General features: G+C 43.2%; 1 protein-coding gene across 4 annotated transcripts; it reads left to right on the forward strand.

Moving 5' to 3' along the window:
- The first annotated feature begins 4,589 nt into the window (after positions 1–4,589).
- On the forward strand, positions 4,590–27,417 carry LOC123990864 (kinesin light chain 1-like). Of its 4 annotated transcripts, none has more exons than XM_046291803.1 (16): positions 4,590–5,115; positions 5,638–5,782; positions 10,836–10,899; positions 11,606–11,885; positions 12,892–13,131; positions 14,173–14,248; positions 14,615–14,843; positions 15,308–15,395; positions 15,613–15,714; positions 16,188–16,361; positions 16,713–16,812; positions 17,033–17,079; positions 17,238–17,317; positions 18,170–18,278; positions 20,726–20,890; positions 26,052–27,417. In XM_046291803.1, the coding sequence occupies exons 4-16, from the start codon at positions 11,607–11,609 to the stop codon at positions 26,163–26,165; spliced, it is 1,803 nt and encodes a 600-aa protein (XP_046147759.1). In that variant the 5' UTR covers positions 4,590–5,115; positions 5,638–5,782; positions 10,836–10,899; position 11,606; the 3' UTR covers positions 26,166–27,417. The 4 variants fall into 4 exon arrangements, with proteins under 4 accessions (XP_046147759.1, XP_046147760.1, XP_046147758.1 ...); XM_046291804.1 differs by having other exon boundaries at positions 4,590–4,915; XM_046291802.1 differs by having other exon boundaries at positions 4,590–5,782.
- Positions 27,418–27,570: the final 153 nt, after the last annotated feature.

The raw sequence follows: 27,570 nt of genomic DNA on the forward strand, positions 1-27,570 counted from the left end.
CCTGATAGCTGGGTAAACACTCGCACAAAAAGAGTAAATGGCATTTACGTGAATTTACTTTAGACAGCTCGGTGCATTCAACACCTCTCAAATACAAGCAGTGATGAAGTCAATCTCTCCTCCACTTTGAGCCAGGAGAGATTGACACACATATTCGTAATATCAGCTCTCTGTGTACATCCAAGGGCCAATCGTGCTGCCCCGTTCTGAACCAATTGCAATTTTCCTAAATACTTTTTTGTGGCACCTGAACACACTACTGAACACTAGTCCGAGTGCGGCAAAACCAGGGACTGTAGGACCTGCCTTGTTGACAGTGCTGTCAAGAAGGTAGATCAGCGCCTTATCATGGGCATACTTCTCCCCATCTTAGTTACTGTTGTATCAGTATGTTTGACCATGACAGTTTTTACAATCCAGGGTAACTCCAAGAGGTTTAGTCACCTCAACTTGCTCAATTTCCATATTATTTAGTACAGGATTTAGTTGAGGTTTAGGGTTTGGTGAATGATTTGTCCCAAATACAATGCTTTTAGTTTTAGAAATATTTAGGACTAACTTAGTCCTTGCCACCCACTCTGAAACTAACTGCAACTCTTCAAATGTTGCAGTCATTTAAGTCGCTGTAGTAGGTGACATGTATAGTGTTGAGACCTTTGCATACATAAACGCTCTGGCTTTCCTCAAAGCCAGTGGCAATTCATTAGTAAAGATTGAAAAAAGTAATGGGCCAAGACAGCTGCCCTGGGGAAACCCTGATTCTACCTGGATTATGTTGGAGAGGCTTCCATTAAAGAACACCCTCTGTGTTATGTTAGTCAGGTAACTCTTTATCCACAATGTGCATGTGTGTGTACGGCTTTGTGTCTTTGTATGTCACTGTGTGTGTCCTGCAAAAGTCATTTTTATATATCTCTGCAGACGTACTTTTAAATGGATAGTCATTGGTTCAATAACTGGAAGTCTATGGGAACAGCTAGCATATCATTGTGCAGGCACTAGCAGCAATAGAACCCCCCCTTGCCACCACTGCTGAAAAGAAATCCTAGGGGGAATCTCTACTTTGACAAATCATTTTATTCAGTCCTTCCTTGCCTGGGTAATTCATTTAAGCTTAATACAGATTTAATAGACTATCAATATAGTATATAGATATGTACATGATATGTACGTGTCCAAATACCCATACTAGTGTACAATGTAAATAAACTGCATTATATGTACTCCTCTTCGCATACTATTTATGTTGTAAGGTTTAGTCAAAGTATGCAGTTTGCCACGGGCGTAGTGTACTACTTTTGCTACAGCTTCGCATATGTAACTGGCTAGCTAGGTTAAATATGAAGTTGTTGCTCAACAACGGCAAGCTTATCGGGTATTCAACTTCAAATCCTACTGAAGCACATAGTTAACGTATTTAGCTAAAGTAAAGGCACGGCATGCTGCAAATAACAATCTGTTTTCAAAGATACGATGTAAATGGTCATGATCCTTTTTAAGGACACAAAAAGAAAAGACTTGCATTTGAACAGGAGACTCTGCTCGTTGTCTTAGCCATCTTCAATATGTTTTTTTGTTTACCTTCAGAGAGCTATCAAATTCCAAAGACCTATCTGGTATGAATACATTTTGTGTGTGAGAGAAACTCCCGAAAAGTTTACAATTCGTTAAAAATACTACATGAGAAGCCGAAATGAGTATGACATCCTGGCTTTTAAAGCATACTACTTTTTAAATGTCACATGCTATTGTTCACATACTCAAAAGGCTACTATTTAGGATGCTAGTATGAGTATTTGGAGCACGGCCGCTGTCGAAGGCACCGCTCCAGAATCTCCCTTAAGTGTTCAATTGGGTTGAGATCTGGTGACGGAGATGGCCATGACATATGGTTTACATTAGTTTATACTACTCAAACCATTCAGTGACCACTGTCATCCTATGGGGGCATAACCATGGTAGCCAAAATAATGTCCTGCCCTGCATTTTTATACATTACCCAAACCTTGAGATGTTTATTGCTTAATTAACTGAGGAACCACACCTGTGTGGAAGCACCTACTTTCAATATACTTTGTCTCCCTCATTTACTCAAGTGTTTCCATTATTTTGGCAGTTGCTAACAGCTCTAGCTGCTGTTCCCTTCTTATACATTCATTGAGTGTACAAAACATTATGAACAACCTCCTAATATTGATATTTTTATGATTTTTCTTTCACATTTTATTTAATTAGGCAAGTCAGTTAAGAACAAATTCGTATTTACAATGACTGCCTACTGGGGAACAGTGGAGCAGAACAACAGTTTACCTTGTCAGCTCTGGGATTTGATCCAGCTACCTTTCGGTTACTGGCCCAATGCTCTAACCACTAGGTTATCTGCCACCCTGATTTGCACCTCCTTTTGTCCTCAGTTTTGTCAAGATCAGAGAATAACATCTCCCTGTCCCAATCCAATAGCAAAGTAGAACACTATGCCCGTGGCAAACTGCATACTTTTTTACTAAACCTTATATCATAAATAGTATGCGAAGAGGAGTACATACGATGCAGTTTAAGTACATTGTACACTATTATGGGTATTTGGACACGGCCAGTGTCACCACCATCAACAAAACACCAAATTATGGAATTTCTTGTTGAAGAAGGGTATCCAATAGAGTTCCGGACAGATTGTAGAATCTATGCCAAGGTGCATTGAAGCGGTTCTGGCTCGTGGTGGCCCATTGCCCTATTAAGATGCATTATTTTGGCAGTTACCTGTATTTGTAACAGTGGAACAGCACAGTTAAGCCTAATTTATCAGAGAGTCAGACCCAAAATGTACATATCTATATACTATATTGATAATCTATTAAATCTGTATTTAGTTTAAAAATGAATTACCCAGGCAAGGAAGGACTGAATAAAATGATTTATTTGTCAAAGTAGAGACTTCCAGCTTTTCCTCTGAGGTCTTGAGTTTAGCCTGAAATAAAACCTTTCTTTACTGAAAGATTGAATTAGTCAGTGTCATATCTCAGGGGTGCACAATTATCTTCACAGTGCTTACAACCTTTAAAAGTCTAAGATGGTCATACCATGGATCACTTAGCTATTTGAGTTTACATTTTAGGACCCCTTTTTAGGTATCAAAAATATATATAGAAAAATGATTTGATCAAATATTGAATTTGGCCTTTACTACTAATACCTCAAATGCATTGAATACACATCCATAAATGGTAAAAGAGAATCAAAAAATGGATAATAAATTAATGTTTTGAAGTGTCTTTCCTATGTCTAGAAGATATAAGAAAGCTCAGGAAATATGTTTTTCATTCAGACTAGTCCCGTCATCGTGTTCGTGAGAGTCTCCCCTTTCCATAGAGTGGTCATTATAGTAGCCAAATTAATAGTAGCTACAGACGTTTTCGTGAGAGAACTGATTTTCGGATGTCTCGTGGTCTGACAAACAGCTGTAGCCCGGCCATCTTCCACCGCAGATGCGGAAGGCCTCCGTAGCCAGATGCAGTAGATTGAGATGCTCTGATAAAAAGGCAAAGGCCAGAATACATAATGACCCTTGAGGACCCGAGTCCCATATTTATAGTTTGCTTATTACCTTCTTATCCTGTGCAGCTTCATCTATGGAATAGAACTTGTGGTTTGTGTGTTTTCTGGAAGTCTGACACACAAAACAGACAGGCTGTTTATCCTCCAGGCAGAAGAGCTTCCCACTGGGCACAGATGTCTTTTATGAGTGAGATCTGGACAAGAGGGCAACGTCTATTCCATGTTGGTTCAATGTAATTTGATTGAAAGGATGTGGAAACAATGTTGATTCAACCATTGTGTGACCAGTGGGTTGAGTTTCTTACTGTGCAGACTGTCGCGCAACTCTTCTGAAGCTCTCTGACCTCCCTCCTGTAAGAAGGCCTCACACAGGTTTTTTTTAAACCAGGTTACATGGATGTTCGTGTCTTGTTGATCCACTCCTGCAAACTGGACACTCCTCACACTCATTTCCTTTCCAGTATTCCTGCAGACAGATTTTACAGAAGCTGTGTCTACATGACAGGAGGACAGGATCCTTGAAGATGTCACAGCACACAGGACAGGAGAGATCCTCTGGGAGGAACAGTCTGGAAGCCATTTTCTCACTGTCACACTCGCCTCTTGTGTCAGTAATGCCCTAAGAAAGGAGGTTACTTTTAAAGACTTACCCTTGTTTAGTAGCAGAGCTATATTGACAGTTTTAGTCATTTCTCCTCCAGTAACTACGCTGAAATGTTGACATTAATGAGTCATGGATCTGGTGTCAGGTAGCCTAGTGGTTAGTACGCTGGGCCAGTAACCGAAAGGTTGCTGGTTTGAATACCCGAGCTGACAAGATGAAAAACAAAAAATCTGTCCGTGTGCCCTTGATCAAGGCACTTAACGCTAATTTGCACTGTACTACTATGGCTGACTCTAAAACAACACATTTCACTGCACCTATCATATATACACTGAGTGTATAAAAGAATGGCCAACCTGACAACTGTGGGAAGCATCCTTGTGGAACCCTTTCGACACCTTGTAGAGTCCATGTCCTGACGAATTAAAGCTGTTCTGAGGGCAAAAGTGGTGCAACTCAATATTAGGAAGGTGTTCCTAATGTTTTGTACACTCAGTGTATAAACAGTACATAAGTCCTTTGTTGAAAACATCGGTCAAATAGACACCAGTAAAACAGAGCTAAATGTTAGTGCTGCAATGAGTTTTACTTCCTGTAATAAGACCTTGACTCTGTATTACCTGTGTATGATTGGAGGACCTTTGCAGTGTAAGACATACAATAGCATGGAGTTCTGAGAGAACAGAGTAAATGAACCAGTATGTGAGTCAGCTGTATTTCACTGTGCTGTGATGTACTTTACCCTGTACAGATCAGGTGAGTGCTGTATTTCCTGAGTTTTTTTAATGCAGGTGTTTGTGGAGTGGAGCTTTGAGTGAAGAAGGAATCTCCATAAGGAACACAAATACTTCTATCATCCACAAGATTATGCCACAGGGACAATTCATGTTTAATGCAACAATGAACAGCAAATAGGCAGATGGAACATTGCTCTTTTTTAAATCTACTTGAATGTGGTATGGAATAACAACGACTACATTTAAAAATATATATTTATATATTTTTTTATCCAGGAAGTATCATTGAGGTCGGAAGACCTCTTTTATGAGTGAGATCTAGCCAAGAGGGCAGCTCAATAAAAATCACACATGTATCATACACAGCACAGTAACATTAACTTTGCATACAATTCTGAATAATGTCTTATTTAAATGAGTTTGTATACTGTTTCATCTGTGCAGATGTTACGCAGACATATGTGGATCTCATATTGATTAGGATATACTGAATACGCTTTGATTTGATAAACATATATACATAATGTTAATAAAAAGTGATTCATTAAAACTAACTTGTACATTTTAAGGAGGGAGATGAGAGGCTAATATAAAAGTATGTTGTCGTATATTCAGTAGATCAATTGATAGAGGCTGTATAGGTAAGCATTACAATGTTAGTATACAAATAATAACCCCAAAGGTTTCCCACCGTGGTAATCACTTTGAACGGGGCTGAGTTTGTGTGCACTTTGAATCCAGGGCGAATTTGAGCACGTAGCCGGAGTATTGCCGGACGATATACGCTATCGATTGGATGTTTTCCACAGCTCTAAAGCGATGTAAAAGGACAACACCGACGATACTCCGTGTCTTTAGTCGAATGGAATCCACTCCACATTTGGAGGTAAGTGAATGTAGGCTACTTTGGCGTACCGGTAACACGTCGTTATGTGAATGATATGCATGAAATTCCCTAGAAATAAAATGACACATATTTTCAGTAAGCATTCAGGTACAATGCATAATGATGCAGTTATAATGCATTAAAATGCCTACTTGTCAGGAGCAACATATTATGACCACTTTATAATGACTTATAATCAGCTCAATGATCTGCTAAATAACAGCCAGTTTGGTTGAGAAATGCATTCATAGTGAGGCACAACGCAAGCCTTGTTATAAAACATTACAGTTGAAGTCGGACGTTTACATACACTTAGATTGGAGTCATTAAACTCGTTTTTCAACCACTCCACACATTTCTTGATAACAAACTATAGTTTTGGCAAGTTGGTTTGGACATCTACTTTGTGCATGACACAAGTAATTCTTCCAACAATTGTTTACAGACAGATTATTTCACTTATAGTTCATTGCATCACAATTCCAATGGGTCAGAAGTTTACATACACTAAGTTGACTGTTTAAACAGCTTGGAAAATTCCAGAAAATTATGTCATGGGTTTAGAAGCCTCTGATAGGCTAATTGACATCATTTGAGTCAATTAGAGGTGTACCTGTGGATGTATTTCAAGGCCTACCTTCAAATTCAGTGACTCTTTGCTTGAAATCATGGGAACATCAAAAGAAATCAGCCAAGACCTCAGAAAAAAATTGTAGACCTTCTGCTGAAACAAAAATAGAACTGTTTGGCCATAATGACCATCGTTATGTTTGGAGGAAAAATGGGGAGGCTTGCAAACCGAAGAATACCATCCCAACCGTGAAGGACAGGGGTTGCAGCATCATGTTGTGGGGGTGCTTTTTGCTAGAGGAGGGACTGGTGCACTTCACAAAATAGATGGCATCACGAGAATGAAAAATTATGTGGATAAATTGAAGAAACATCTCAAGACATCAGTTAGGAAGTTAGTGTGGTTGCCTACAAACCTGACTCAGTTACACCAGCTCTTTTCAAGACCAATAGGCCAAAATTCACCCAACTTAGTGTGTGAAGCTTGTGGAAGGCTACCTGAAAGTTTGACCCAAGTTAAACAATTTAAAGGCAACGCTACCGAATATAATTGAGTGTATGCAAACTTCTAACCCACTGGGAATGTGATGAAAGACATAAAAGCTTAAATAAATAATTCTCTCTAGTATTATTCTGACATTTCAAATTCTTAAAATAAAGTGGTGATCCTAACTGACCTAAGACAGGGAATTTTTACTGGGATTAAATGTCAAGAATTGTGGAAAAAATGAGTTTAAATGTACTTGGCTAAGGTGTATGTAAACCTCTGACTTCTATACCTGGATAAAGTATTACCATATTTTAAAAGTATCAATATCTGATACAGGAAATAATATTCTGACAAGAACATACAAATAGAAAGATACATATAGATCTATTCAAATAACCAAGTATTATTCAATTCACTTCATCCCTGTTTTATATGCAGAAATGAAAGCCAAAATATGTCTTTCTATTTGCCACCATTATATTACAAGTATTTCATTGACATTGCAAATAGACTATACAGTGTACAGCACATAGCCTACATCAGGGATTCACAAACCTGTTCCTGAGAGCTACCCTCCTGTATGTTTTCGCTCCAACCCCAGTTGTACTTACCTGGTTCAGCTTATCAACTAGCTAATTATTAGAATCAGGTGAGCTAGACTGGGGTTGGAGTGAAAACCTACTATAAGGCATCTCTCCAGGAACAGGATTGCAGAGCTCTTCTCTACATTCTAGTAGCTTCCTGGCAGAAGTACCTTTTTAGGAGATGCTTACAGTGAACAACAGTGGTAAAGATCTCTTTCACCACTGTTTTCATTGCATGTTCATTGAGTTAGCAACATTATTGGTTAGGTAAGGTGTCAAGGCACCTGTGTACAGTTTATATTATTCACGTTGGAACCTGGACATAAAATATAATTTGTTTGACAGTAGTAAAATTAACCCTCTCCCCAACATACAAAAATATGTTCACATGACTTTTCATAATAACTTGCTGTGACTTCCTGTGTAATGCATTCAACTACTTGTGAGTTCCATTTATTCTGTACCATTGGGGAGAAAGAGTGGGTTGAGAACCAGAAATCAGAATCTTTGGTTCAATATTGAACAAGTTTACCAAAAAGTGCACAGTGAATAAGGAATCATTTGTGGGATAGCTATCTCCTCTAAACGAGGTTGGTGAATCTTTGTGTGTTTACCAATGTAGCAGGTCTGATTAAATCCCTGTCACTCCATTCATTCAACCACCTCAAAGACAATTGGTGTACCCTTTTGTATGAGTCAAATAACTGTCTTTAGGCCAACACATAGCAGTAATCTAAGTGCCACACTATGATTGTACTAACCTAAATTATATTTGTTCTGTTTCACCAAATGAGCAAATTAATATAAACAATTGGCCTTCATTGTTCATTCCAGGTTTACAGAGTGAAACCAGTATAAAGATGTGAGACAAGACACTGAGTGTGCCCCTGATGGGCATATGTATGTTTTATTTAACCTTTATTTAACCAACCCTTGAGGTTTTGAGGATCACCTGACGAGATGTCAGCAGGAAGTAGTCAGCGTGTACACATAACACAAGAGCACAATACAATATATTAAATACAATTACAATGGTCAATGACATGTTCTTCTATCAGAGCTTTACACTCAGGCAGCGACACTCTCTCCTCCAGTTTGAAATATTTTGTAGCTCGTATGAAATGTATAAGGCCCCGATCCCGATTTAAGAATTTATGCCTTTCCTACGCACTTCTCAGTATTTGGTATTCAGACTTACCTTATTTGGCTCTGCAGGTGTGGCTACCTTGCGCGTTCTGAATACATTTCATTCAATCACTGAAAACCCCCCCACTTCCTGGCCAACAGATTTTTTAATTCAATGGGGTTTTCCGTATATTTACCTTAAACCATCCCTTTTAATGCGGTACACCTTTTAGTTTGAATTTTGTCGACGCGCTAGAATATATTGAAAGTACAGGTTCAGAATAATAGGGATCAATTGAAGAAAACCGTCGAAATAAATGCATGGGGCGGCAGGGTAGCCTAGTGGTTAGAGCGTTGGACTAGTAATCGAAAGGTTGCAAGTTCGAATCCTTGAGCTGACAAGTTACAAATCTGTCGTTCTGCCCCTGAACAGGCAGTTAACCCGCTATTCCTAGACCGTCATTGAAAATAAGAATTTGTTCTTAACTGACTTGCCTAGTAAAATAAAGGTTAAATAAATAAATAAAAATTCGTCTCTGTTCCAGTATCAATTTGTAGGGAAAAATCCTCAGCAACAAGCACATGGCCATACCGTCATTTACAGAGGAAGCAGATTAAGGTAAATGAAACAATATGGAATAATAATGTAGGCCAACTGAAGGGAAATAACAGTACATTTTAATTTGTTTGGTTATTATGCCTCCCGATTGTCAATACTGATATTTAACATGATATAAATAGGAGACAGATAAAGTCAGGAATTAGAGAAAGCAAGTTAAAAGGACATACAATTTAAATTCTGTATAATGGTACAGGACTTCATAAACTTTACTGCTTCAGTTTGCTGCCATATGACTGGTTTCGCATTCCCTTATCTAAACGGATTACTCATTTATTACCTAGCTCTTATCAACTTGTAAACGACAGTGCATGGAGAATGGTGTAATTTCTATCGGAAGTAGATTATTTTTCCACTTGGAACGGGTTTGTTCGCTAGACCTTATTCTGTAGACACTGCTCCGCCACGCCTACATTTATTCCATCTTCACTCAAAACGAATAGCGGGTGAATATCATGCTATTCTCATGCCTAAATTCAAGACTGACACACGTTATGTTGTGTAACTAACATACTGTATCCGTTATATCGCAACCAACCATTCTGTCAAATGCGTTGTACATCAATTGTACAGCCTGAGTATGCACAGAGCTTTTCTATCGAAGGCAGTTAGTTAGTTGCCTTGAATGTCACACGGTAGGTAGTTTGGGCCCTCCACTGTGCCTCAAACCCAGGAGCACTCCCACTCATTCAAGAGGCGGTGTCCAGCTGTCCTAGTAACAGTTGGCATGGAACTCTTTGTTTTGGTGACTAATAGGCTATAGCCTAGAAACAGAGAAGACAATGTTATCTATTAGCCACCATGACTCTTACAATGGACTTCCGCTAACATTCTGGCACAGAGCAGCACCAGTATACTGTGGCTGTGGGATGTCACATCTATAAATGATGATAGCTCTATGTGTATTTATATCACAGTTAGCCACATGAGGATATTCATTTTTTTATGATGTGTATGGATTGGCTTCAATATGTGTTATCTCATATTTAATTCCATTGGTCCCATAAATTATACAGGGTGTATATTAATCAATAATGTTTCAGGTATGTCTTTCACTATATTCCACCGATCTTATAGGACAATGAATAACAATGTATTCCATCCACGGTAATCAAATAGGACAACATTTCATTTGCAGACTGCACATCCCTCCTCTTATGATATGTCTGTAGCAGCACCCTTCTCCGTCTCCACACAACCCCCCCCCCCCCCCCCCCCTATTATGATGGACTCAAACCTCTGCCCCCAAATCATACTGGGAGGGGTTGTATAATGAGTGGGTCAGGCCATTGTTGTGGCCTGTCCACGGTGCCCATTCACAAAAGCATTCCTTGGGGTTAGCCAGCGACCCCTCTGCAGGGGGTCAGGGTACTATGGGAATATCTAACTTTAGCTGTGAACGAGACCGGGGTGAGCTTGAGATGATGAGTTTGGAACTCTGTGGGAGTTTGTGAGTGAGAATGCATGGCTCTAAATTTGTTGAGAGAAAGACAGAGAGTGCTTGTGTGTGTGTGTGTGTTGTATTAGTATATGCACAATGTTTCATTGCCGATCCAAATACTGTATTTAATTGGGTGTGTGTTAGTGCCATTTTAGTTTCTTACTCATAGGGTGTGGCTAAGCTGTGGACAAATCTTTCATCACACTACTTCATTGTACTTACAGTGCCTCACATCAACACAGGATTAGGATCAGGATCGTCTCTCTGTCTCCCAATTCTCAATTTAAGGTAGGTTTAACAAAATATACTGCTGTTTTCAAGTTAAACTAAATACCCGGCTCTTGTTAACACGTTTATGATTCATTTGTGTGTTCTCGCAGCAAAGAGAATGCCATTTTATTGATTGACAACACAAGGGGAAAATAAAGAAGACAGTAGAATAACTACTGCCAAAATGAACTCTGATCATCTTACATTACACTTGGTGTGTGATAACAGAGCTTCCTGGATTGATAATGTACAGCACTAACAGCCAACTGTTTGGCTGTATCAGCACAACAGCACAACATCAGCACAGCATGCTGCACTCTCCTGGGTCCAAATGACATTGGGAAAAATATTTGACTGCATTACAAAGAAATAACAAATGCCACACATCCTCATCATCACCAGGAAATTAAATGATTTTGTGTCTGCCTTTCTCTCACAGATTGTTACCCAGGTGAGTGCAACATGCTGTGCAGTGTGCATAAAATACTGCATCTGTAGTTAATGAATTGGCATGGATTTCCCACAGATTTCACTCACCTGGTGTCCCAGGTTAAAATCAGTCCCAGATAAGAGGGGAAGGATGAAAACCAGCAGTGCTGCAGCCCTCGAAGCCCAGAGAAAATGGGGTTCTTCTACACAATCTATTTCTAATTTCATTGAATTAGGACCTAATCCCTATTTTTTTCGCCATGTCCTCTCTTCCCCACCCTCCATCCCTCTCCAGGATGTATGAAAACGCACCTACCTTGGTGGCACCACAGAGGGTCTTGGGTGATCGTAGGACAACTCAGGAGGAGATGCTGGGCCAGACCAGGCAGGTGATCCAGGGGATGGAGGCCCTGAGACTAGAGCACCACTCTCTCCTGGAGGGCATACTGGGGAGCCTGCACTGCCTGGAGGTGGAGGGGAGCCAGAACCACGAGGAGCCCAGCCCTGCCCAGGAGAAGGCCAGGGCCATCCGCCGCTCGCTGGACACCCTAGAGCTTGGGCTGGGCGAAGCGCAGGTCAGATACATTGAATTGTAATCATTGCAATTTGCAGATGAAGAACAGATGCTGCTGATGTAATAAATGTCTGCCGGGCAAAAACATTCTTGACATTTGTAGGATATCTCTTGTGTAGAAAAGTACAATTCTTTATTCAATTATTTTGTTTATACATGTGGCAGGAATAGAAAATGCACAAACACGTTGTGGCTGTAGCAGCCTATGTGGGTGATGTGCAGGTCAGATGTCTATGGTACATTATATGCCAAAACTCTTAAGTTAATGTTTCAGTCTCTTAGTCAAAATCACATGTGGGACTGCGCTCAGATTTTGGATCAAGAATATCTGTTTCTCATTCTTTGTCTATCTTAACATTTGTCAGGAGGAGAACGCGTTGTTCAATTTGTAGCTAGCCACTGTGTCTCCTGTTTCACTTCTGTTTTGCCTGATGGACCTGACCGAGGTCAGAGGTTAAGGGTACTGCTTTTGGCAGCTGGGGTAAGCTTTCTTTAGCTTAGAGCAATTTGCATAGTATTGTCAGTATGTATCAAGTTAGGGTTGAGGTCATGTCATGGGAGGTCAGATGACACTTGCTTGATGTCAGCCACAGTAATGCAGCATTCAAAACTACTGGGAACTCAGAACTCAAAAATCTCTGACTTCCGACTTCAGTGCGTTCAAGACAACTAGGAACTCTGGAAAAACTAGCACAGAGTGGGAATAGTTTTGAACGGTCTTCCAACTCGGAATTTCAACTCAGGAACTCAGGCCTCTTTCCGACTTTCCAACCTAAAGATCCCTGACGTCATGATTTTACCTCTTATTTTTCTGATTTCCCAGTTGTCTTGAACAAACCACAAGGCAAGACATGGTAAGAAAAACCTATGCAGTTTCAGGTTAAAGGCCTATTTGGGTATTCCCCCATAGAAATAGAATTACGAGAACATTCCCATGCAAGTGTGATGGGTGGACTGGCGGCCATATTGTCTTTCCAATAATAATTTTCCTACCTCCCCTTCCCTAGGTCTTGCTGGCACTGTCGGCCCACCTTAGCATGGTGGAGGCGGAGAAGCAGAAGCTGCGTGCTCAGGTGAGGCAGCTGTGCCAGGAGAACCAGTGGCTGCGGGACGAGCTGGCCAGGGCACAGTGGAGGCTGCAGGAGAGCGAGCAGAGTGTGGCGCAGCTGGAGGAGGAGAGGAAGCACCTGGAGTTCATGAGCTGCCTCCGGCGATATGATGACGACGGCGATGACCTTTCGTCCCCCGTGAGTCAATAGTCACCGCCACAGCATCACATTAGGATTCTCTTTTTTTTCATCATAGTTTATTTACAGATTTTCAAGTGATTTCAAGTAAAGCATACATTTTATCAGATCAAAAACAAATTTACAGGCATTAATCCACCCCATTTAGCCATCGGGAATTGTAAAAAATAAATATGTATATTGGGGCGGCAGGGTAACCTAGTGGTTAGGGAGTTGGACAGGTAACCGGAAGTTTGCAAGTTCAAATCCCCAAGCTGACAAGGTACAAATCTGTCATTCTGCCCCTGAACAGGCAGTTAACCCACTGTTCCTAGGCTGTCATTTATTTTTATTTTTACAATGACAACCTACTCAGGCCAAACCCAGATAACACACCTCTGGGACTCCCAATCACAGCCAGATGTGATACAGCCTGGATTTGAACCAGGGATTGCAGTGACATGTCTTTCACTGAGATGCAGTGCCTTAGACCACTGCGCTACTCGGGAGCCACTGGGATTTAAGTCCCGACAGACAGCAACATTTCCTAGATCATGTTTGAGAACTTTATACTCAAATGCAGGTCAGACAATATGATTAATGGTTTTTGGTGGCAGCAGTGGGATCCATGCTATAACAGATGGCACAGAAGAAGCCAGAGTTTCTGTCAAGGTACTAAAGAGGAGACTTTTGGAGACAAGCATGGGTTCAACAGTGCCACAGAATGTGTGAATGCATGCCAAGCCAACAACTTTTGGTTCCCAGAACAATTAATCAATGTTACAGATAGCATTCTAGCATCTCTAACAACTTATTTTCTCACAAAACCATTCCAGGACAGTCCAAAATATTGTAGGGTGATGACATGAACAGGGACGTTTTTCTTCCACACTGTCAATGAATCCAGAACAGGAATCACCTGATATGTTCCCATAACGTTTTGTTGGGCTTTCTTCTCAGTCAGACAGGAGTGGGAACTTAACCTCATGTTCTAGGAACAATTCTTGTTTGCTGTGTGTGCGCTAACGATAGTGATAATACAACCCTAGCTTTACTCACCAGGAAGAGATGGATTCCAGCAAGGAGACACTGGATGACCTCTTCCGCAATGACGAAGAGGAGAACCAGGGCCATGGCAGTAAGCACTGGGTGGGCAGGGGATTAGAGACCGGGATTATTACCGTAATCTAAACTAGAATCGTATTCAGTATCAGAATGGCCTACTATGTAGCTTTCAAACATTCTCTGGCACAGTGAAACACTAACAGTAACAGCAATGATAGTCACAAAATAAAAACAAAATACATTTTATTCTCCTAACGACAATAGTACAATTACTAATTGTTGTAATGGTGTTGGTGGTATTATTTTGTCAGTGGCACAAATTATTTGTTGCATGTATTAGAAGCTAGCAAGCTAATATTACTAGCTAGCAAACTAGCGGTAGAGATAATGGTCACAGTTTCTATGTCATTAAATAAGGTAGACTCCATATTCCCTTCAGTTCAGCAGCACAGTAGCAATGTGGCGATGGCTGCCGCCAACCAGGGTGGCTACGAGATTCCAGACCGTCTGCGTACGCTCCACAACCTGGTGATCCAGTACGCCTCGCAGGGTCGCTACGAGGTGGCCGTGCCTCTCTGCAAACAGGCCCTGGAGGACCTGGAGAAGACCTCCGGACATGAGCACCCAGATGTAGCCACCATGCTTAACATTCTGGCCCTAGTCTACAGGTGAGCCCCACGGGATGCCAGAGAATATGATGACGGACCACAGATGGCAATGGGCTAGTAGGTTCTAAACTTCAAAGAAGCAGTGGCTGCCAATAAAGTAAAAATATCAGGTGTCAAATTTCAGTGTTGAAGCACATTATGATGCAGGAAGTTTATAAGGACATGGGCTCCGCCTTTTTTGGAATAGCTGCCAGGCACAAATGTTTGTTTTTTCTTCTGTCTGTATGATTTAGTGTGGAAATCCTACCTGCCAGCCACACCATTTCATTCAAAGCACGACCCACCAACTCTGCAGCTCAATCCCAGCCTAATGTTTGACAGTGAAAGCATTCGGGTTTAACATGATAAATAGTCAGTTACTCTTCTCACATGATGGGAACCATTGTTGTTGTTGAAAACAGCCAAGATCTGGCAACCCTGAGGTTGCCGTGGCGATACCCTAGTAACCACCCCTCTCCTTCCAGGGACCAGAATAAGTGCAAAGAGGCAGCAAACCTTCTCAACGACTCGCTAGCGGTACGGGAGAGGACCCTTGGCAGGGACCACCCGGCGGTGAGTGTATGACCATCACTTTGTGTCTATGTGTGTGTATGACCATAACTTTGTGTTTGTGTGTGTTTGTCCCTGACCCCACTGTTGTGTTGCTCCCATTCCTGCTTCCCCTTCCAATCCTAAGGCTGACAGCTACTAGTCACTGTAGCTGTCATTGACCTAGCGGCTGTGTGAGTGTCACTGACCCTGTGTCTAATGTCCCCTACCCTCCTCTCAGGTGGCTGCTACACTCAACAACCTGGCTGTGCTTTATGGGAAGAGTGGGAGGTACAAAGACGCCGAGCCACTGTGTAAACGAGCTCTGGAGATTAGGGAGAAGGTGGGTCACTAGGTGTCTGTCTGTCTGTCTGTCTGTCTGTCTGTCTGTCTGTCTGTCTGTCTGTCTGTCTGTCTGTCTGTCTGTCTGTCCGTCCGTCCGTCCGTCCGTCCGTCCGTCCGTCCGTCCGTCCGTCCGTCCGTCCGTCCGTCCGTCCGTCCGTCCGTCCGTCCGTCCGTCCGTCCGTCCGTCCGTCCGTCCGTCCGTCCGTCCGTCCGTCCGCCCGTCCGCCCGTCCGTCCGTCCGTCCGTCCGTCTGCCCGCCCGCCCGCCCGCCCGCCCGTCCGTCCGTCTGTCAAAATAATAATAAAACATGGATTTAACAGTTTACATCAATAAAGGGATCATAGCATTCACCTGGTCAGTCTGTGACTCCTAAATTACTAATATGTAAATGTAAACTGTGTCTGTGCCTGTGTGTCTGCATTTATCTAAATAGCTCATCCTACCCTAAACTCCTAACCCTTGTTGATTTAGATACTGGGTAAGGAGCATCCTGACGTGGCCAAGCAGCTGAACAACCTGGCCTTGCTGTGCCAGAACCAGGGGAAATATGGAGAGGTGGAGCAGCACTACCAACGGGCCCTGGACATCTACCAGACCAGGCTTAGCCCCGACGACCCCAACATGGCTAAAACCAAGAACAAGCTGGTGAGAGTCTGGTACCCTTTCCACACTACTGAGCTGAGCTGAGTTTTAATGGTCTGGCTTGGTTAAGCATCCGTCACAGTTGATAGAAGTGTGCTGGAATGATGAAAGGAAAATACCGGGACACTAGCATCTAGTCCCAAACAGTGCCTGGGCTAGAACTCTACTTTGAAAGACCATAAAAATCCTACAATGTGATTTTCTGGATTTTTTTTCTCATTTTGTCTGTCATAGTTGAAGTGTACCTATGATGAAAATTACAGGCCTCTCTCATCTTTTTAAGTAGGAGAACTTGCACAATTGGTGGCTGACTAAATACTTTTTTGCCACACTGTATCTCCCTTCCTCTCTTAGGCCTCCTGTTACCTAAAGCAGGGGAAGTTTAAACAAGCAGAAGTGCTGTTCAAAGATATCCTAACCCATGCCCACGAGAAGGCCAGTGGCTATACAAATGGTAAGAACCCATCATTTACATCTTCCATCCAGGTTTTTATTTTGAAAAAACCCATACCTGGGTTGAAATAGTACTTTAACTCTTTCAAATCCTTGAGGTGTGCTGTGTTTTGCTTAGCCTGCATGCTGGATGGGTGGGTTTGCACTTTGGGGGCTATTCTATTGGTTCCATTGCACCAGTTAACTTGTCTGTCTGTCTGTGTATTTATCTGTCGATACAGGGGAGGTCAAGTCCATCTGGATGCAGGCAGAGGAGAGGGAGGAACAGGTGAGCAAACTCAGCCCCTCATATTTGATCAAATCTCATTTCACCTACTACAACCATAGTAAACAATCTGCCCACACTGGACTATAACCTGCACAGCAACCAATGCTCCAACCAACTGAGCCATTATTCACCATTCTCCTGTTGACCATGTTTAAAAGTGTGCTCCTCAGGGCAGACAGAGAGAAGGCCTGTCTATAGGAGATCAAGGTAGCTGGGACAGAACTCGCAAAGTGGACAGGTCAGTCATCTCCATGCTCCGGGTGACATTTCCACTAGGTACAGCTCTAGGATCAGCTTCCCCTCCCCTAATACCAACCTTAACCATTAGTGGGGAAAATACTAAACTGACTCAAGATCAGCATCTAGAGACAACTTTACCAAGAAGTCGTTCCTATATCGTATTTTTGTTTCTACCTTCTTGCCCTTTGTGTTGTCTGTGCCCAAGAAACCCTGTTTTGTGCTGCTACCATATTGTGCTGCTGCCATGTTGTGTTGCTACCATGTTGTTGTCATGTTGTCTTGTCATGTGTTGCTGTCATGCCATGTTGTTTTCTTAGGTCTCTCTTTATGTAGTGTTGTCTCTCTTGTCGTGATGTGTGTTTTGTCCTATTTTTTTATTTAATTTTTTAAAATGTTAAATCCCAGCCCCCGTCCCCGCAGGAGGCCTTTTGCCTTTTGGTAAACCTTCATTGTAAACAAGATTTTGTTCTTAACTAACTTGCCTAGTAAAACATTTTTTTTAAAGATTCACCATCTACCCAGTAGTTTTCTGACTGAGTATGCTGAATTTGTCCCTTGAGTCACTGATGTATGGTCAGTTTCTCATTCTCCCTCCCTATGGTTAAGGTAAGGAGTTGGGGCGGGAAAGCTGATCCTAGATCTGTGCCTAAGGCTGGGCAAATTCGTCCTACTCCATTAGGGTCGTATTAGGCATGAAATGAAAGAAAACAGGCCGAAACGGGGAAGGAATACCTGAAATTGTCCAACAAGAAAGACTTGTTTTAGTTTTCTGTTGCAAAAGGTTTTGCTATGGTGTACACTAATGAATATTACCTGGCTTACACAACCCCTGACCTTTGACCCCGTGCAGTGCCACCATTAACAACACCCTGAGGAACTTGGGAGCCCTCTACAGGCGACAGGGCAAACTGAAGGCAGCAGAGACAGTGGAGGCGGCGGCCATTCACACCCCTAAACAAGTGGGTTCGGTCTGCATTTAAATATATATATATATATATATATATATATATATATATATATATATATATATATATTATTTATTTAACTTAATATAATTGTTTTATTTAACTTTTATTATTATTTGTTTGATTTATTTTTACAGTTTAGATGTATTTTTAGGAAGGGAAAAAAAGGCAAGTGTTCAGTTATAGTATGGTCCACATGAATGTATTGTTCATAATGAAATTCCTATAAAAATCTAATCAGATTTTATTGGTCACATACACATGGTTAGCAGATGTTATTGCGAGTGTAGCAAAATGCTTTTGCTTCTAGATCCGACAGTGCAGCAGTATCTAACAGGTAATATCTAACAATTCCACAACAAAACCTAATATCTAACAAATTCCACAACAAAACCTAATACACACAATCTAGTAAAGGAATGGGATGAGAATATAGAAATATCAAATATATGGATGAGCAGTGACAGAGAGGCTAAGATGCAATAGATAGTAAAGAATATATAGTGAAGGATACAGTATACAGTATATACATATGAGATAAGTAATGTGAGATATGTAAACATTCTTAAAGTGACTAGTGTTCCATATATTAAAATGGCCAATGATATCAAGTCTGTAGGTAGGCAGCCGCCTCTTTGCTAGCGGTGGCTGTTTAACAATCTGATGGCCTTGAGAGAGAAGCTGTTTTTCAATCTCTCTGTCCCAGCTTTGATGCACCTGTACTGACATAGCCTTTTGGATGGAAGCGGGATGAACAGGCAGTGGATTGCTTGGTTATTGTCCTTGATGATCATTTTGCCTTCCTGTCTCATCGTTGTTGGTAATCAAGCCTACCACTGTTGTGTCATCTGCAAACTTGATGATTGAGTTGGAGGCGTGGATGGCCACGCAGTCGTGGGTGAACAGGGAGTACAGGAGGGGGCTGAGAACGCACCCTTGTTGGGCCCCAGTGGAGTGGAGATGTTGTTTTCTACCTTCACCACCTGGGGGCGGCCCGTCAGTAAGTCCAGGATCCAGTTGCACAGGGTGGGGTCAAGACCCAGGGACTCAAGCTTAATGATGAGTTTGGAGGGTACTATGGTGTTGAATGCTGAGCTATATTCAATGGACAGCAATCTTACATAGGTATTCCTCTTGTCCAGATAGGATAGGGCAGTATGTAGTGTGATGGCGATTGCATCGTCTGTGGACCTATTGGGGCGGTAAGCAAATTTAAGTGGGTCTAAGGTGACAGGTGAGGTGATATGATCCTTGACTAGTCTCTCAAAGCACTTTGATGACAGAAGTGAGTGTGACAGGGCGATGGTCATTTAATTCAGTTACCTTGGCCTCCATTGTTCCTGTCTCTGGTAGCGGTTTGCGTCGGTGACACCGTATTGTCCTCAAAGCATGCAAAGAAGCTGTTTAATTTGTCTGGAAGCAAGACATCGATGTCCGCGACGGGGATGGTTTTCTTTTTGTAATCTGGAGGGAATAACTACACTGTTTGTATTCGGCCATATTCCGTGTTGCCTTGCCATGATTAAATGCGGTGGTACGTGCTTTCAGTTTTACGTGAATGCTGCCATCAATCCACGGTTTCTGGTTAAGGAAGGTTTTAATAGTCACAGTGGGTACAACATCTCCTATACCCTTCCTTATAAACGCTTGAGGAGTTAGCATATACGTCAATGCTGTTATCTGAGGCTACCCGGAACATATCCCAGTCCACGTGACCAAAGCAATCTTGAAGCGTGGATTCCAATTGGTCAGACCAGCATTCGATAGACCTAAGCACGGGCGCTTCCTGTTTTAGTTTCTGTCTATAGGAGTGGAGTAACAAGATGGAATCATGGTTAGATTTGCCAAAAGGAGGGTGGGGGAGGGCCTTGTAGGCATCACTGAAGTTAGAGTAGCAATGGTCGAGCGTGTTACTTGCTCATGTACTGCAATAGATATGATCGAATTTAGGTAGCCTTGTTCTTAAATAACCTTTGTTAAAATCCCCAGCTACAATAAATGCAGCATCAGGATATATGGTTTCCAATTTGCATAAAGTCCAGTGAAGTTCCTTGATGGCCATCTTGGTATCCGCTTATAGGGTGATATACACGGCTGTGACAATAACGGAGGAGAGTTCTCTTGGGAGATAATGCGGTCGGCATTTGATTGTGAGGAATGATCATATACATACAACCGTAACCACTTACAAGTAGGAAACGAGTTCACCCGCAAGTGACTTATTAATACCAATGAAATGTGAAGGTTTAGGAAATACCTGGCCAGGGAATGGCCAGGATATGTTTATCCTGCCACAATTAGTAGTATTGCTGTTTGTTTCCATGTTGTATGTGTTCATGAGATGTGTATGTGTTTAGGCATTTGTGTGTATGCATGCTTTTGAGTTTAGGCCCGCTCATGCAATCATGGGTTCATCTGTGTGTGCGTCTGTGTGTGTATAGAGCCAGAAGCGGTGTGTTCTAGCTGCCGAGGCCTCCAGCAACAGCACGACCATGGATCACCAATGCAGCAGTAGTGAGAGCCTGACCTCTGAGGTGATCACAGTGAAGTACAACAGTGGCCTACATGGGAGAGAGGAGGTCAGCCGCAGTCTGGAATGGAATGGGGTGAGGAAGAGTACAATTCTCTACCGCTCAGGCTACGGCTACAGAGACTCATGAGCAAGGATGAAATCATATATATGTTATGCAGGTGAGTGAGGACCCAAAAGCGACTTAACAGAAACAGAGAGAGAAATAGAGACTTAATCAGAGGGCAAAATAGGGGACAGGTGTGAAAGAGTAAACGAGGTCGTTAGGAGAATGAGGAACAGCTGGGAGCAGGAACGGAACGATAGAGAGAGAGAGGGATAGAGAGAGAGGGATAGAGAGAGAGGGAAAGAAACCTAATAAGACCAGCAGGGGGAAACGAATAGAAGAGAAAGCACAGGGACAAGACATGACAATATATGACAAAACATGACAGTACCCCCCCACTCACCGAGCGCCTCCTGGCGCACTCGAGGAGGAACCCTGGCGGCAACGGAGGAAATCATTGATCAACGAACGGTCCAGCACGTCCCGAGAAAGAACCCAACTCCTCTCCTCAGGACTGTAATGGGAAACGATGAAGAGGGAATCTAGTGCAATTACTATTATAAAAATGAGACACGGGTAGAGAACTGTAAGAGTTAGAGCAATCAGGACCAAACAGGCCAGGAGAGTAACAACTATGGACAAACTGAGACACAGCAAGGCTAAGACCAGGAACAGGAGAGAGGCGGTGGCTGTGGACAGACTGAGACACAGCAAGTGCAGGAACAGGACCAGGAGAGATGCGGTGGCTGGGGACAGACTGAGACACAGCAAGGGCAGGAGCAGAAGCAGGAAGAGAGTTACCGGACTTAGTCTGCGCGCAGTCCGAACAAGCAGCCACGAAACGGCGCGTGTCACGCTCCTGAGTAGGCCACCAAAAACGCTGGCGAATAGAAGCAAGCGTACCCCGAACGCCGGGGTGGCCAGCTAACTGGGCAGAGTGAGCCCACTGAAGAACGGCCAGACGAGTAGAAACGGGAACGAAAAGAAGGTTCCTAGGACAAGCGCGCGGTGACGGAGTGTGAGTGAGTGCTTGCTTTACCTGTCTCTCAATTCCCCAGACATTCAACCCGACAACACGCCCCTCAGGGAGAATTCCCTCGGGGTCGGTAGAGGCTACAGAAGAACTGAAGAGACGGGATAAAGCATCAGGCTTGGTGTTCTTAGTGCCCAGACGATAAGAAATAACGAACTCGAAATGAGCGAAATACAGCACCCAACGAGCCTGACGCGCATTAAGTCGTTTGGCAGAACGGATGTACTCAAGGTTCTTATGGTCAGTCCAAACGACAAAAGGAACGGTCGCCCCCTCCAACCACTGACGCCATACGCCTAGGGCTAAACGGATGGCGAGCAGTTCGCGGTTAGCCACATCATAGTTGCGTTCCGACGGCGACAGGCGATGAGAAAAATACGCGCAAGGGTGGACCTTATCGTCAGTATGGGAGCGCTGGGACAGAATGGCTCCCACGCCCACCTCTGACGCGTCTACCTCGACAATGAACTGTTTAGTGACGTCAGGTGTAACAAGGATAGGAGCGGATGTAAAACGCTTCTTGATGAGATCAGTACAACAATCATACGACCGGTGAGGAGGAAGGGAGGTGGCTCTGGACCGACTGAAGACCGTGCGCAGATCATGATGCAGATCATGATATTCCTCCGGCACTCCTGTCAAATCACCAGGCTCCTCCTGTGAAGAGGGGGCAGAGAAAACAGGAGGAATAGCAGACATTAAACATTTCACATGACAAGAAACGTTCCAGGAAAGGATAGAATTACTAGACCAATCAAAAGAAGGATTACGACACACTAGCCAGGGATGACCCAAAACAACAGGTGTAAAAGGTGAACGAAAAATCAAAAAAGAAATGGTCTCACTATGGTTACCAGATACTGTGAGGGTTAAAGGTAGTGTTTCACATAATATACTGGGGAGAGGACTACCATCCAAGGCGAACATGGCCGTGGGCTCCCCTAACTGTCTGAGAGGAATGTCATGTTCCCGAGCCCAGGCTTCGTCCATAAAACAGCCCTCCGCCCCAGAGTCTATTAATGCACTGCAGGAAGCTGCCGAACCGGTCCAGCGTAGATGGACCGGCAAGGTAGTACAGGAACTTGACGGAGAGGACAGAGTAGTAGCGCTTACCAGTAGCTCTCCGCTTACTGATGAGCTCTGGCCTTTAACTGGACATGAAATGACAAAATGACCAGCGGAACCGCAATAGAGACAGAGGCGGTTGGTAATTCTCCGTTCCCTCTCCTTAGTCGAGATGCGAATACCCCCCAGCTGCATGGGCTCAACACCTGAGCCAGTGGGGGAAGATGGTAGTGTCGGGGAGAGGGGGGACACAGTTAACGCGAGCTCTCTTCCATGAGCTCGGTGACGAAGATCTACCCGTCGTTCTATGCGAATAGCGATTTCAATCAAAGAATCCACGCTGGATGGAACCTCCCGGGAGAGAATCTCATCCTTAACCTTAGCGTGGAGTCCCTCCAGAAAACGAGCGAGCAACGCCTGCTCGTTCCAGTTACTGGAGGCAGCAAGAGTGCGAAACTCTATAGAGTAATCCGTTATGGATCGATTACCTTGACATAGGGAAGACAGGGACCAGGAAGCTTCTTTCCCAAAAACAGAACGATCAAAAACCCGTATCATCTCCTCCTTAAAGTTCTGATACTGGTTAGTACACTCAGCCCTTGCCTCCCAGATAGCCGTGCCCCACTCCCGAGCCCGTCCAGTAAGGAGAGATATGACGTAGGCGATACGAGCAATACCCCTGGAGTACGTGTGGGGCTGGAGAGAGAACACTATATCACACTGGGTAAGGAACGAGCGACATTCAGTGGGCTCCCCAGAGTAGCACGGTGGGTTATTAATTCTGGGCTCCGGAGACCCGGAAGCCCAGGAGGTAACCGGTGGATCGAGGCGGAGATTGTGAATCTCCTCCCAGAGGCCGGAGACTTGGGCGGCCAGGGTCTCAACGGCATGTCGAGCAGCAGACAATTCCTGTTCGTGTCTGCCTAGCATCGCTCCCTGGAACTCGACAGCAGAGTAGAGAGAATCCGTAGTCGCTGGGTCCATTCTTGGTCGGATCCTTCTGTTATGCAGGTGAGTGAGGACCCAAAAGCGACTTAACAGAAACAGAGAGAAATAGAGACTTAATCAGAGGGCAAAATAGGGGACAGGTGTGAAAGAGTAAACGAGGTCGTTAGGAGAATGAGGAACAGCTGGGAGCAGGAACGGAACGATAGAGAGAGAGAGGGATAGAGAGAGAGGGATAGAGAGAGAGGGAAAGAAACCTAATAAGACCAGCAGGGGGAAACGAATAGAAGAGAAAGCACAGGGACAAGACATGACAATATATGACAAAACATGACAATATTTTACCAGTAGCCCTCCGCTTACTGATTAGCTCTGGCCTTTAACTGGACATGAAATGACAAAATGACCAGCGGAACCGCAATAGAGACAGAGGCAATTCATCATCAATTGTCCGTTTTTGTCCGTCAAAAGTTCAACTCGAGTCAAGTTTTTTCGTGGTGAGGAAAGGCAGCTTATAGTAATGGCTGGAATGGAATAAATGGATTGGTATGAAATACATTAAACACGTGTTTGATACCATTCCATTCAATCTATTCCAGACATGTATTACTATGAGCTGTGCTGGCCTTCTAGGGCAGAGTTCCTCTGTCCAGTGTCTGTGTTCTTTCGCCCATCCTAAACTTTTCTTTTTATTGGCCAGTCTGAGATATGGCTTTTTCTATGCAACTCTGCCTAGAAGTCCAGCATCCCGGAGTCGCCTCTTCACTGTTAACGTTGAGACTGATGTTTTTCGGGTACTATTTAATGAAGCTGGCAGTTGAGGACTTGTGAGGCGTCTGTTTCTCAAACTAGACAATCTAATGTACTTGTCCTCTTGCTCAGTTGTACACCGGGGCCTCCAACTCCTCTTTCTATTCTGGTTAGGGCCAGTTTGCTCTGTTCTGTGAAGGGAGTAGTACACAGCGTTGTACAAGATCTTCAGTTCCTTGGCAATTTCTCGCATGGAATCTCCTTCATTTCTCAGAACAAGAATAGACTGACCAGTTTCAGAATAAAGTAATTTGTTTCTGGCCATTTTTAACCTGTAATCGAACCAACAAATGCTGATGCTCTAGATACTCAACTAGTCTAAAGAAAGTCCGTTTTATTGCTTCTTTAATCAGCAAAACAGTTTTCAGCTGTGCTAACATAATTGCAAAGGGTTTTCTAATGATCAATTAGCCTTTTAAAATGATAAACTTGGATTAGCTAACACAACGTGCCATTGGAACACAGGAGTGATGGTTGCTGATAATGGGCCTCTGTACGCCTATGTAGATATTCCATTAAAAATCAGCCGTTTCCAGCTACAATGGTCATTTACAACATTAACAATGTCTACACTGTATTGCTGATCAATTTGATGTTATTTTAATGGACAAAAAATGTCAGTGAAGAGAGCAGTGGCTTGTTGTGTCACTTTAAAATCGGGGGACGGGCTCATTGTAATGGCTGGAACATAATTAATATAACGGTATCAAACACATTCATTTCATTCATTCCATTCCAGCTCTACTATGAGCTGCTCTCCCTTCAACTGCTCTAATTTTGCTATTTGGTTTAAATCCAGATCGTCCTGCTTAGGCTGTGTTTACAAAGGCAGTGAAATTCTGATCTGTTTTTCACTATTGAAAAAGTGAAAAAGATCTGATGTGAAAAAATCTGATGTGATTGGTCAAAAGACCAATTAGTGGAAAAAATATCAGAATTGGGCAGCCTGTGAAAACGCTTAGTCTATAAAAGTATGTGCTGCAGTTGATTGCCTACAGTGTGACTGTATAGCCCTACCCAGAGTATGCATGAGTATATATGTACATGTATACAGACAATTGGGCCTGTGTGTGTAATTGGGGAGGACAGGCTCGTGGTAATGACTGGAGTGGAATGGTATCAAACACATGGTTTGATGCCATTCCATTCGCTCCGTTTCAGCCATTATTAAGAGCCGTCCTCCCCTCAGCAGCCCCGCCTGGGGTGTGTGTTTGTGTCTGTACGAGCATGTGCGTGTGGTGTGTGAGCATGTGCATACATACATGTGTATGAGCAGTTGCATGCATACATGTGGGTGAGCATGTGTGTGTAACCCTCCCTTGCTCTCTCTCCCTGTAGGATGACCGTGGCTCCCTGAAAAGAAGCAGCTCCTTCAGTAAGCTGCGAGCCTCCATCCGACGGAGCAGCGAGAAGCTCGTCCGCCGACTGAAGGGGGACAAAAACCCTGGCTAACCAGTCCCATGTCTGACTAGGCTTCACAGTTCACACCATTGCCACAACAGAGGGTGGGGTCAGTGGGCATGTATGGGGCACCAAGGCCCAGGCCTCAATTTAACAATGCCTAACCCCTAACCCCCAGGCACTTGTAGATCTGAAAGCATTGGATAGGTATAAACAATATACAACCTAGTGGGGAAAAAAGCAGGGCCATATTACTAAATGCAATACTTTCTGAAATACAGTCATTATGCGCCTAGGCTGTGGTTGTTTCAAACAGAACCCCATTGTCTTACATCAGATAGCATAATTTGTGTTTGCACTGATCGGTAGAGGGACTAACAGTCGAAGAAGTAGGAGTGGCGCCACCTGTTGAAAGACAATGACTGAATCCTAGCCCTTAGCTCCCGTTTGTTGGTACTCTTTTGATTCCCTTTCAACATGACTGGCCTGAACAAAGCTTTAGATGGAACGCTTGGCCATTACCGTCCCAACCCTAAAGCCTTGTGAGATTCTGATACAGTACCATCGCCTTATTCTATGCCAGCCATATTTGCACCACCTGGGTATTGGTAATGTAATGGTAGCTCAAGCTTGTTTGCTTTTCTAGTCCTTCCCTATCATAAAGTACCCATTGGCAGAAGCTATAGTAGGGATGGCTTCAAACTATTGAGATGCGCCCTTTGATTATCTGTCTATGTGTAGCAAATGGGAGAACTGTAATACTCACTCCTTAACCTGAAGTGTCACTCCTTGCGCCATTGGAAAAGTCCTTTTCAATAGTGCCACGGGTTAGAACACTTCAGGAGGGAGGTCACGTGTGTTTGCGGGGCAGAGGTCCTGAGTTGGAAGTCTCGATATGAGTCGATCAAGGGGAAGCGGTACTCGCTAAGCAAGCAGCGTGATGTCCTTTATATATGTCGTAGACATGACTTGGCTCAAGCTACTGACATTCTCAACCCCTTCATTTACGTTTCATTTAATGTCTTGTTTATATGTGAACATTTCTCTGTAAAAACTGTAGAAATGATAGAAATGTTTAAGAGCCAGGTAGGTTGTGCACATTTTCATGTGATTTTCTTGTGATTTTTAAACACCTGCTGGATGAAAAAAGTAGAGAATTTCACATCGTAGTTGCATTTAAATATATAATATAATAATATAATAATATATGCCATTTAGCAGACGCTTTTATCCAAAGCGACTTACAGTCATGTGTGCATACATTCTACGTATGGGTGGTCCCGGGGATCGAACCCACTACCCTGGCGTTACAAGCGCCATGCTCTACCAACTGAGCTACAGAAGGTATAAACACAGTGTATACCAAACATTAGGAACAACTTCCTAATATTGAGTTGCAACCCCCTTTTGCCCTCAGAACAGCCTCAGTTTGTCTGGGCATGGACTATACAAGGTG

Source organism: Oncorhynchus gorbuscha, linkage group LG12 (assembly GCF_021184085.1).
Source record: "Oncorhynchus gorbuscha isolate QuinsamMale2020 ecotype Even-year linkage group LG12, OgorEven_v1.0, whole genome shotgun sequence".
NCBI lineage: Eukaryota > Metazoa > Chordata > Actinopteri > Salmoniformes > Salmonidae > Oncorhynchus > Oncorhynchus gorbuscha.

What these genes read in the sequence shown, in the direction of transcription:
- LOC123990864 (XM_046291802.1), top strand. Translation starts at nt 11,607, where the DNA reads ATGTATGAAAACGCACCTACCTTGGTGGCACCACAGAGGGTCTTGGGT. An exon ending in GCGATGACCTTTCGTCCCCC is followed by an intron (nt 13,132 to 14,172) that starts GTGAGTCAATAG and finishes TTTACTCACCAG; the next exon opens with GAAGAGATGGATTCCAGCAA. An exon ending in TTGGCAGGGACCACCCGGCG is followed by an intron (nt 15,396 to 15,612) that starts GTGAGTGTATGA and finishes CCCTCCTCTCAG; the next exon opens with GTGGCTGCTACACTCAACAA.